Genomic DNA, 12626 nt, shown 5'->3' with positions numbered 1-12626 from the left:
ATGACACGTGTGTCCGTCACATGACCAAAAAGTAAGCAATTACACGGTTGTCTATGATTAGAAAAACATGGCTGCTTTCTTAAAAAACTAGTGCCACTTTTGTCCACAGGTTATATGTGGTATTGCAGCTCAGCTCCATTCCCTACCATGCAGCTGAGCTGCAATACCAGATACAACCAATGGACAGATGTGGCACTGTGTCTGGAAGAAAGCCGCCGTTTTTCAAATCCTGGACACCCAATCAAGGACTCCAAGCAGAGATTTCATTCCATTTCTAATCGACAACACCAAATTTAGTGATTTGTTCTAACATTTTTATTCCAGTGTGTTCCCACCAATCCTGTGCAAAGAGACAATTTTCATATCTTTCCGGTCAGTGCAAAAGGTCAGAGAAGTCCTCTGTCATGTAAGGCACGTTGCCCATTCCTGGGTGTATGATTGTTGGTCCATATAGTCAGTGCTTCTGATATCACCTCTGCTTTCATGGGCCAGCCCTGCATTTCCGGGTTGCTGCCCCCATCCAGGGACTTAACAATTAACATCCCATTTCAGGGGAAAATATTTTTTCAAGATGAGAGAAAGAAAAAAAAAGATTAACACTTCCCCTGCCAGAGAGAACTTGTTCAGCTAACTTCATGTCAGAGCACTGCCCTGCAGCCACCTGGCATTGAAGCCTTTAATGACAAAAAATATGTCTATCCGCATCCAGTATCAGAAATAAATTATGTGACAAATGAGGTTTCCAGAGTTCCAGCAGCTCCCAGATGTGATCATGTGTTTCTCAGTCCGATTTTGCTGGTAGTTTTTCTTCCTCTTCTAAATCCATCTCCGTGATGACACAATAGCATATGATCTGAGTATACCGAGTAATGGTCGCTACATGGAAATACATACAAGTGTCAATGTCATCTGTGACAGTCAATGAAGCTCCTTACAAATGCAACCGCCACATACCCATGCAAGTAGAAAACGGTAATGTTTTTGCTTATTTTGCCTGCAGTGCCCGTGCAAAGAATAGGAACAGTCCATGCATAGTCCGTTTACTATACTCTTTTATGTAACATGTATGGATTATAAAGTGAAAAAAGGGAGTATATACAAGTGCAAGCGCTAATATACAGTCCTTGAAAGCTCTCTGTGTAGGCAAGTACTCATCCAATTAAAGGAGTATTATAGTTTCAGCAAATTCTAGTTATTTAATTTTCCGATATACTGTCTGCATCAATCAGACCGCTGCTTGCTGTCATTTAATAGAAACCTTCATTGTTTACTTATCTATTATGGTCATGCGATGGTCACACAGCCAGGTACAGTTCAAAGGTTATTCCCATCTTAGACATTTATGGCACAGTCAGGATATGTCATAAATGTCAGATAGAAGCGGGTGCCAGCTCTGGGAGCCGCACCTATATCAAGAACAGGGTTGCAGATTCCAGACAGGGACTATTTGAGAGAGGGCCGCACATTCTGTTGTCTGGGCGCTATGAAAACATCTGTACCTCCCATTGAACAGAATGGATAGAGCAGCATACATATGTTTTAAATGGGAATACCCCTTTAAGGGGGGAATTCAGACGTTGCAGTTAAAACAGCATCCGAAAACCATGCATGCGTTTTTACCTTTATTTGATGCAGGTGCATTTTTTCTACCACAACCGCATCGAAAGCGCATCTGAATACACCCTTAGTATACCCATACACGTTAGACGACAGTTGGTCAAACCTGCCAATTTTTTCAGGACCTGCCAAACATTTAATGTATATGGGTGTGTCCTGAGTCTCCGCAGATGTCAAGGGAAAGAAGGATCGGGCATGCTGGATTTCAATATGGCCTGCACTTAGTTCCGCTGGAGATAAGCTGCTATTAGATGTGTCTGGCAATGGCTTATACCCCTTTTCCCATTGAAAACACATGCATGCTTGGCCAAGCGTGCATGTGCATGGGGGAGTTGGCTCGTTCAGCCAACAGCTATCTAAAGTGTATGCCCAGGTTTAGGGCTTATTCACACGAAGGTGGGGAAACTCAGACGTGAAAAATGGTTGTTTTTCATGTCCGAGTTGCCCCCGTGCAGGTCCCGTTTTCATAGAGTCCCATTTTCATGGAGCCCCATAGACTTGACAAAGGAAGAAAAAAGGACATGTTCTAGTTTTCAACGGACCCTTCACACGGTCTGTTGAAACAACGGCCGTGTGAACGGCCCCATTGAAATACATGCATCCGTGTGACGGCCGTTGTTTTAACGACCATCACACTGACGTATTCTATGTTCATCTGAATTCGGCCTTAGGATGTGTTTGCACATAGCGATCAATATGCAGTTTTTGTAGCAGATCTGAAAGTTGCAGCAAAATGCCGCTGACTTTTAGAAAGTCGCAGCGAAAAACGCAAATGGACTGCGACGTGTGAACACAAAGCAGTTATCAGATCTGCGTCCTGTAACAAGCTGAGCACGTGTGATCAGCACATGATCAGGACAGATTTTTTTTCCAGTGGAAGTAAACAATGACTGTTCTTATTGAATGACAGCAAGCAGAGATCTTAGAAACTGGGGGGAAAGTATATTGGAAAATGTTAGAACTTTTAATTACACTGAACAATCTTTATTTGCTGAAACTGTAAAATCCTTTAAAAATAAATGCATATGCTGTAATATATTTGGTACAGTTAAAATATGTGGCTTTTTTTCTTAAACTAATGCGGTGTGTGGCCTTATTTTGTGGTTTAAAGGTGGAGTGCTGCTTATAAGATCTAGACATTGAAAGGTTCATACCTGCTACACGACGTAGGCACTCTGGTTTCTTTCTCTCTGGAACACGTACAAGAAGGAAATAGACAGGGACACCAGAGAGGGCTATGGCTATTCCGATCAGGGAGTTGATCAAGTCACTGTACAGAGGTACGGCCACCAGGAACACCGTGCAAAGACAAAATACTACTGGAAACACCAGGCTGAGCTGTAATTGACAAGAAAACAAAAGTCACTGACACCTACAGCACTCTAAGGCTGGATTCACACGAGCATGTTCGGTCTGTAAAGGACGGACGTATTTCAGCCACAAGTCCCGGACAGAACACAGTGCAGGGAGCCTGGCTCCTAGCATCATAGTTATGTACGATGCTAGGAGTCCCTGCCTCTCCGTGGAACTACTGTCCCGTACTGAAAACATGATTACAGTACGGGACAGTTGTCCTGCAGCGAGGCAGGGACTCCTAGCATTCTACATAACTATGATGCTAGGAGCCCGGCTCCCTGCACTGTGTTCAGTCTGGGACTTGCGGCTGAAATACGTCCGTCCTTTACGGACCGAACATGCTCGTGTGAACCCAGCCTAAGGCCTTATTCAGACGAGCGTGTCCGTTTTGCATCCGAAAAAAACAAACCATATTTAACGCATTTTTGTTCCGTGTGCCATCAGTGTTTGTTCCGTGTGGCATCAATTTTCAATGTCCGTGTTGGCATACATTTTTTTTTTTTTTCTCAGCATTTCTTTAGCAACTGGTGCGTGACACACGGACAGCACACGGATGACGTCTGTGTGCTGTCCATGATTTTCATGCACCCATAGACTTCAATGGGCGACATGGTCTGCAAAAACGATGCAGTGAGTGTCACGCAACGGAAACACGCTGCATGAAAAACCACGGACGCCTGAATAGCCCCATTGAATTGCATAGGTCCGTGTGCTGTCCGTTTTTTTTCACGGACAGCACACGGACGTATACAGCGTTAGTCTGAATAAGCTCTAAGAGTAATATAAGTAATACCAGTATAGGTATATTTAACGAAAAATATTTTTCACGTTTTTTTGCCGCAATTTGTACCCAAAGGCCCATTCAGACTGAAATGAAATCTCAGGTATCAGAGTATGTGCCTTCAAGTAGACATTTAATCTGATGCCAGTGGTGCAGGGAACAAAGGTTGGTATTAGACTCTACAAAGGAAAAGATCATGTGACCCAAGGAGACAACCTGACTGGTCAGAGGTCAGAGGTCAAGACAGAAAAAAAACACTAAAGCAGATAGTTTATACAGACAATTGTGCATGCAACACTAACCTTGAGGGGTCGTGGCCTGTCTGGCTCCTTCCAGCGCAAATAAAGCTGACCAGCAATAGACAGGCCCACAAATAACCAATAGCTGAAGCTGTAGTAATTAATAAGCTGGAAGATATCTTCTACACAGAGGTACACCAGAGCCATGGCACCCTGTAAGCAGACAACAGTCAGTACTCCAAGTCTATGCCGGGGTAACACCGGAATACTAGTAAACATTTAGATAAAGAACATGAAGCACACATCGATGGGGAGATTTCTCAAAACTGGTGCAAAGGAAAACCGGAGTAGTTACCCATAGCAACCAATTAGATTGCTTCTTTCCAAAAAGGCCTTCTTTCCAAAAAATGAAAGCTTGAAGCTTATTGGTTGCTATGGGCAGCTACTCCACTTTTCCTTTGCACCAGTTTTGAGAAATCTCCCCCATTGTATTTAAATGTGGAGTAAAGTCAGAATGTATGAATTAAAGAGAATGTAGTACAGCAGCCGTGAGTTACTGGTTGCGGCCTGCTTCCCTAGTTCCTTCACTGTAAGGCTGGGTTCACACGAGCATGTTACGTCCGTAAAGGACAGAACGTATTTCGGCCGCAAGTCCCGGACCGAACACAGTGCAGGGAGCCGGGCTCCTAGTATCATTGTTATGTACGATGCTAGGAGTCCCTGCCTCTCCGTGGAACTACTGTCTCGTACTGAAAACATGATTACAGTACGGGACAGTTGTCCCGCAGCGAGGCAGGGACTCCTAGTGTCGTACATAACTATGATGCTAGGAGCCCGGCTCCCTGCACTGTGTTCATTCCTGGAAATACTGCCGACATATGGTCCGTATATCACGGACCGAAACAACACGCATACCTTCCGGCTGCAAAATATGCCACACTATATAGGCACACACGTAATACTGGACCTATATAAGGTCCGTATGTCATGGACCGAACACGCTCGTGTGAATGCTGCCTAAAGTTTTTTTTCCATCAGTTTTGACGTCCCAAAAAGGCTATATAGGCGCTAGAGAGACGTTTTAGAACATATCCATGTAAGCAGCAGCAATAAAGCATACCTGAGCTCAATTTGTGATACAGCTGAGTAAGGCCTCCTTCACACACACAACATTTCTGCCGCTTTAAAATCGCTTTTAAAAACACTAGCGTTAATAAAACGTAACATGCGTTTTTTAATGGCGTCTTTAGTTGTGTTTTTGGTGGATTTTTTTTAATGTGGTGTTAATTTTTACATGCTTTTTTTCTGCCTTTTTTGAAGACCCATATAGAAGCCTATAGAAAAAATGCCTGAAAAAAACGCCATACCCAGAGCATGCTGCGTTTGGGAAAAACCGCCAGTGAGCCCAAAATTGCCTCAAAAACTCTGCAAACCAAAACGCAGTTGTGTGTAGTGCATTTTATAGTTTACTACAGACTTTAAAGGGGTTTTCCGGAACAAATTAATCCAATCCTGTTAAACTAAACATGTCAAACCAAATCTTTTTGCAATGTACTTGCGTTTGAAAAGATGTTCCTAGTGGGGTATCTCATCTTCTATCACGTGATGCCTCGCTAACCCGAAATCCTAACTTCCGCCTCAGCCCCGTCCATGAGCTCTAACTTCCATTTTCTGGCAGTCTTAGTGTACAGTGACGTCATAAATGATGTAACCGTACACTGTGTTAAAGGGAAGGTGTCACGAAATAATTTTTTTTATATGTTATTGGTTTTAGTATGTCATTAAAATACATTTTATTTATTTATGTTTTTGTGTTGTACTTTTTTCTTCTTTCTTTTACTTCTCTATGGGGCTGCCATTTTTTTTGTCATCTCTGTATGTGTCGATTAACGACACATAGAGATGGAATACGGCACATACATCCCCATAGAGAATGCCGTCTGTGTGGGAACGGCGCAGAGCGACGTCCGGCGCCATGTTCATGTGGACCGGAAGCCGCGGCTGGACAGTAAGATGACTACTTCCGGTCGCGGCTTCCGTCCATATGTTCAGAAGCAAGGACTAGGAGCGCAGGGAGCGGTGACAGTGGCGGCGGCAGGAGCAGGTAAGTTATGTTTGTGTATGTGATGTGTGTGTATGTTCGTGTTATACTGTGTGATTACCACTGTATCTAATCCTCCGACACTGTGCATTCACTCCAAAAATGGCGGCACACAGTGTAGGAGGTTTGAACATTCAACCCCCTCCTTTCTCCTGGCACTAGCCAGGAAAAAGGAGGGGGGATTGTTTGAGGACACTAGAGCGAGTGTGTCTTCTCCAATTTTGCAGCATAAAGCAATGAGGTTGCTTTACCACATGCCAATGCTGCAATTTTGGGAATTGCTCTCTCTAGTGACCAGCACATGGAAATATTATAAATTAGAATCTAATTTATAATATTTCCTGACTTGTGAAAAAATTAAAAAAATTAGAACAATGTGTAATCATTTATATACTAACAGTTTAACTAAAAAAAAATATATATTTTTCTAGCGACACATTCCCTTTCAGGGGTTGTACCATGTTCTCCTATTCAGAGCATGTGTGGTTGATACACACTGTGTCCAACACGCATGCTCTATTCAAGGGTTCGGCAATCTCCCGCACTGGTGCGACAGCTGGCACGCGGGGCCTTGATTTCCGGCATGCTCTCCCCGTGTTCAGCGCCACAGCATACAACGGCGCTGAACACGGGGAGAGCATGCCAGAAATCAAGGGAGAGGCTCTGGGGCAGAGCGGATAGACAAAGGGGCAGAGCGACAGTGGCAGATCAGGGAGACACACTGGCATACTCTCCCCGTGTTCAGCGCTGTTGTATGCTGCGTCGCTGAACACAGGGAGAGACTCAGGGGCAGAGCAGATACACACAGCGCCAGAGTGGGGAGACACAGGGGCGGAGCGGAGAGACACAGTGGCAGAGTGGAGAGACACTGGCATGCTCTCCCCGTGTTCAGTGCCGTTGTATGCTGCGCGCTGAACGCAGGGAGAGACTCGGGGAGAGACAGGGGCAGAATGGAAAGGCAGAGTGGCAGAATGGAGAGACACAGTGGCAGAGTGGAGAGACACACTGGCATGCTCTCCCCGTGTTCAGCGCCGTTTTATGCTGCACGCTGAACACAGGGAGAGACTCAGGGGGAGACAAGGGGAGAGACGGGCTGAGCAGGGAGAGATAGGGGCAGAGTGGAGAGACACAGGGGCACAGCGGGCGGAGACACAGGATCTGCAGTGGGGAGAAACTACTAGGGAAGGAAACATCGGTGCTTTGATTCATGGGATTAGTAGTCTTTATTCACAACATGTGCATGTCACTTTTTGGAACGTTTTTGGAGCCGTTTTTCATTGACTCCATTGAAAAACAGCTCCAATAACGGCCGTAAAATACGCCGCAAAAAACACGACTTGCTACAAAAACATCTGAAAATCAGGAGCTGTTTTCGCCTGAATACCGCTCCGTATTTTCAGAAGTTTTTGGTCACTGCGTGTGAACATACCCTAAGGGTACTGTGAAAAAGTATTCGGCACACTGAGTCGTAAGTATCAATTTCTTGAAATTTTTATTTGATGCCAAGGGTTTGGTGCAACGTTTCGGTCAAAGGACCTTCGTCAGGCACTCGTTTCCCTGGTTACTGGTATGTCCAGATGATCGGCGCTGCGTGTCAGAATGGCGGATTTCCCTTTGGCATCAAATAAAAATTTCAAGAAATTGATACTTACCACTCTGTGCCGAATACTTTTTCACAATACGATTGGGTTGGGACCCTATTCGTGCACCTACTCTGATCTAGTGCATTCCGAACCATTTTATACCCTAAGGGTACGTTCACAAGGCTTATATTCAGGCGTATTTTGAAGCGTAAAAGCCCCGTATTACGCTACAAAATACACTTGAATTAAGCCTGCAAACAGTTTCCGATTGATTTCAATAGGAAATACACAGTGTAGTTCACAGGAGGGTATTTTTACGCTGCTGAATTAGAAAAAAAGCACCTCAATAAAAGAAGCCTGGTAAAAAGAAGTGGCATGTCACTGCTTGGGCGTTTTTGAAGCAAATTTTCCATTGACATTGCAAAAAATGGCTCAAAATATACTTAAAAAATGCCTGGATTCACTTGAAATCAGCCTCATATTTTTCAATATGTGTGAACATACCCCTAGGGGAAATTGTCTATTCTTTCTACGCCAGTTCTCTGGTGTGGAAAAGTTGCAAATGTCCCAAAAGTTGCAATTTGCGCAAAATTCACTTTTGAAACATTAATGCCACTCACGTCATTTTACAAAAAAGTGGGTGGGGGCTTAGTGGAAGGGACGGGGCCTTCTGTAGCCCGACAAATTTACTATAATTTATGCCAGAGAATTATAGCGCAAATCTACACCAGCTCGTAGCTGGAGCAGATTTGAGTTTCTGGCGCATGGACAGCCAGAAATGCTCCTAATTTATTAATGGCGTGCGTCTCTTAATAGATTAGGCGCATCTTATTCCAGCGCTCTTTGGAATTAGACTGGCGTATGAAGCACCAGTCCTAATAAATTCCCCACTCAGTTTCATCAATGTCAAATCTATACTAAAATGTGAACTTTATCCACTGACCTCTTAGTAACACTTCTGCATTCATTACTTTCATATGCATCACTACTTCTTTTAATTAACCTCTGCTATGACAACCTGTTTCATAACTGATGTCATGTATGAAAGCTATTTTATCTATTATTCTAAGCGAGGCATAAACCGCACGGTTGCAAGGTCAGGCACGGCATGATATCTGCAATGATGGGAATGGGATAGAATTTTTTTCGGTCAATGTAGACAAAACAATAACTGTAAAAGAAGAACTTCAGTGCTTACTTTTCTTGTGAATCTAAAGCAAACTCACCACCGGTGGTTTCGTTCCTGTGGATATTCTCTGGATGCTCAATGTCTTCATACTGTCTTACTCCCTGATCGATTACGTCGCCCTCCTGATCGATTACGTCGCCCTCCTGATCGATTACGTCGCCCTCCTGATCGATTACGTCGCCCTCCTGATCGATTACGTCGCCCTCCTGATCGGTTACGTCGCCCTCCTGATCTGTTACGTCGCCCTCCTGATCTGTTACGTCGCCCTCCTGATCTGTTACGTCGCCCTCCTGATCTGTTACGCCGCCCTCCTGATCTGTTACGTCGCCCTGCTGATCTGTTACGTCGCCCTGCTGATCTGTTACGTCGCCCTGCTGATCTGTTACGTCGCCCTGCTGATCTGTTACGTCGCCCTGCTGATCTGTTACGTCGCCCTGCTGATCTGTTACGTCGCCCTGCTGATCTGTTACGTCGCCCTGCTGATCTGTTACGTCGCCCTGCTGATCTGTTACGTCGCCCTGCTGATCTGTTACGTCGCCCTGCTGATCTGTTACGTCGCCCTGCTGATCTGTTACGTCGCCCTGCTGATCTGTTACGTCGCCCTGCTGATCTGTTACGTCGCCCTGCTGATCTGTTACGTCGCCCTGCTGATCTGTTACGTCGCCCTGCTGATCTGTTACGTCGCCCTGCTGATCTGTTACGTCGCCTTGCTGATCTGTTACGTCGCCCTGCTGATCTGTTACGTCGCCCTCCTGATCTGTTACGTCGCCCTGCTGATCTGTTACGTCGCCCTGCTGATCTGTTACGTCGCCCTGCTGATCTGTTACGTCGCCCTCCTGATCTGTTACGTCGCCCTCCTGATCTGTTACGTCGCCCTCCTGATCTGTTACGTCGCCCTCCTGATCTGTTACGTCGCCCTCCTGATCTGTTACGTCGCCCTCCTGATCTGTTACGTCGCCCTCCTGATCTATTACGTCAGCCTCCTGATCTATTTGCACACTTTGCCCGGAAGTCAGTGTTACCCTGAAGACTTAACTAATCCTGCACAACTGACAGGCCCATGTTTCCAGGTTTGGCGCATATAATACATAGATAAAATAATCATGTAAGGATTTTCCTTCACCATAGCCCTATGCTGTGGCATTTAGGACTAAATCCTTAATATTTGTCTTTTCGGGTTGTATTATTAACAATTAAGATTTTGTTCCTACTTAATGTACTGCTGCACATTTCAACACATGTAGGTTTAGTATATAAATCTAAGAATCATGGGTATCTCCTGTTCATTGGCACACTTACTTACATTAAATAGCAGGGCTGGTATTGGGGTAAATCTCTCCACATGGATCATGCTGAGAGCATCGGGAAGGTGTCCCTCGCGAGACCCAACAAAGAAGAGCCTGAAATTGAGGACAACAATTAATTGAACAACTATGTCAATGAATCTCCGATAACACCACAATGTGAACTGTTTTTAGAAGGGCATGCAGCACTTAGAAGACCAAATATTTTTCTGCTCAATTTACAATTTTTTTTATCGCTCTAATATTATTATAGCATTTTTACCCAACTGATGCAAAAAAAAAAAAAAACTTCCAAAAGTAGCCAAAGATGACGTTTAGGCCAGGATCACTCCCAGTTTTGGTGCAGATTTTTGAGCCAAATCCAGAAGCGGATACAAAAGGAAGGAAAGGTATAGCGGAGACTATTGTATCTGTGTTTGACTAAGAAAACAACTAAGCCAAAACTGCATTAAAACTGTGTGATCCTCGCCTTAAAGGGTAACTAAACTTCTAAAAAAACCTTTGACAAGTCATAGTTACATGTCAGAAGTTTTGATCAGTGGGGGTCCGAGTACTGAGACCCTCACCAATCGCTAAAACGAAGCGACAAAGGCGCTTGGGTGAGCACTGTGTCGCTCCATTTCCGATCGGCTTTGCTTGGAGCAGTGTACATGCCCAATAGAAAGTCTATGAGTCCATGCACCGCTTGCTCGGCTTTCCGAGAAAAACGGATCAGAAACAAAGCGGCACAGCGCTTGCCCCGAGCGCTACTGCCGCTTTTTTTAGCAATCTCAGTGCTTGGACCCCCAGTGATCAAAACTTCTGACATGTCACAAGTTTTTTAAAAGACTGCTTTGAAAAACATCAAAATGTAACTCTGTGTGAAAGCCTCTAAGAGTTTTATCTGTAGCTCTTATATTTAATTCCAAAAAGAAATAGCATCATCCATTCAACATTTTAGCGAAAAGTGGAAAGTCTTAGGGTATGTTCACACGGCCTATTTTCGGGCCGTAAACGCCTGAAAAACGTCCGAAAAATCGGAAGCAGAACGCCTGCAAACATCTGCCCATTGATTTCAATGGGAAAAACGGTGTTCCGACGGGCCATTTTTTTACGCGGCAGTTTTGAAAAACGGCCGCGGAAAAGAAGTTTAGGTCACTTCTTAGGACGTTTTTGGAGCCATTTTTCATTGACTCTACAGAAAACAGCTCCAAAAACGGCCGTTAAAAATGCAGCGAAAATCTCGAGTGGCTAAAAAACGTCTGAAAATCAGGAGCTGTTTTCCTTTGAAAACAGCTCCGTATTTTCAGACGTTTTTGAGTTTGTGTGTGAACATGCCCTCAGGGTGGATTCACATGTGGCACATTTTGTTGCAGAAATGCATGCACCAGAGCCAGAAACAGCCTTAGGCCTTATTCACACGAATGTGTCCGTTTTCCGCGCATAAAAAAACGCAGCGTTTTACTTGCATTGCTGTTCTGTGTGACATCCGTGTACAGTGCTTGTCTGCGGTTTTTACGCGCGTATGTCATCCATATGTCACACGTTTTTTACGTCAGCAAAATAAACTGATGGAGGTGTTTTTTATTTTCCTTATCATTTCTTTAGCAATTGTTGCATGAAAAACGCATGGCACACGGATGTGCGTCCGTGTGCTGTCCGTGATTTTCACGCACCCATTAACATCAATGGGTGAGTGGTGCGCAAAAAACGCACAAATATAGGACATGCAGTGAGTTTCACACAGCGGACACACGCTGCATGAAAAACACTGAATGTCTGAATGGCCCCATTGAATTGCATAGGTCCGTGTGGCGTACGTTGTTTTAACGCGCGTAACACGGAAGTAAAATACGCTCGTGTGAATAAGGCCTTAAGGTAGGAACACACACAGCGTGTTCAGGGAGGATACGCGGCTTCAAGCTGCGCAGCGTATCCGCCCTGAACACCGCAGGGAATGCCGTCCTAAAAACCTGAATTTCCACTGTGTAAAGCAGCGCTGGAAAAATAAATAAAACCCGTTCATACGTACCACTCCCACTTCTCTGCACGTAGTCTGGCCTCCTGTGATTGGCTGCAGCGGTCAGATGGGATGAAATGTCATCCCAGGAGGCTGGACTGGAGAAGAAGCAGGGAACTTATTTTTTTTCACACTTGCGATTTTTACGGCGGAATCGCAACACATACCACTTTGTTGCGGGTTTAAGCACCCCTTTGATTTCAATGGGGAAAACAGAAGAGCTGCAATTCCGCAGCATTTTAATGTACATGCTCTGGTTGAAGAAACTGCAACGCAGGTCAATTTATGTGTTTTTAGTGCCTTTTTTCCGCTGTGTGGGGAACGAGATTTGTAAAAATCTCACCCACACTGCTGCTACTGTAATTCGCTGCGGATTTTCCGCAATGAATCCGCTGCGGAAAATCCACAGTGTTTAAGCTGTGTGTTCGTACCCATATTCAGGAGAATGGAACTGATT

At 44.7% G+C, this 12626-nt stretch overlaps 1 protein-coding gene across 3 annotated transcripts in view; it reads right to left on the bottom strand.

The window, feature by feature from the left end:
* Positions 1-292: 292 nt before the first annotated feature.
* SLC7A7 (solute carrier family 7 member 7) overlaps positions 293-12626 on the bottom strand; it is a 41388-nt gene continuing 29054 nt past the window's right edge. For all 3 annotated transcript variants that reach the window (XM_075828947.1, XM_075828946.1, XM_075828945.1), the window contains exons 7-10: positions 10170-10266; positions 4057-4206; positions 2772-2955; positions 293-876 (exon numbers count right to left, since the gene is read on the bottom strand). In XM_075828947.1, coding sequence (XP_075685062.1) covers positions 782-876; positions 2772-2955; positions 4057-4206; positions 10170-10266 — 526 coding nt within the window. In that variant the 3' untranslated portion in view covers positions 293-781. The remainder of the gene's footprint in view (positions 877-2771; positions 2956-4056; positions 4207-10169; positions 10267-12626) is intronic.

This window comes from Rhinoderma darwinii, chromosome 1 (assembly GCF_050947455.1).
Source record: "Rhinoderma darwinii isolate aRhiDar2 chromosome 1, aRhiDar2.hap1, whole genome shotgun sequence".
NCBI lineage: Eukaryota > Metazoa > Chordata > Amphibia > Anura > Rhinodermatidae > Rhinoderma > Rhinoderma darwinii.
The sequence above is the reverse complement of the archived record's forward strand: the minus strand, read 5'-3'. Positions and strand labels throughout refer to the sequence as shown.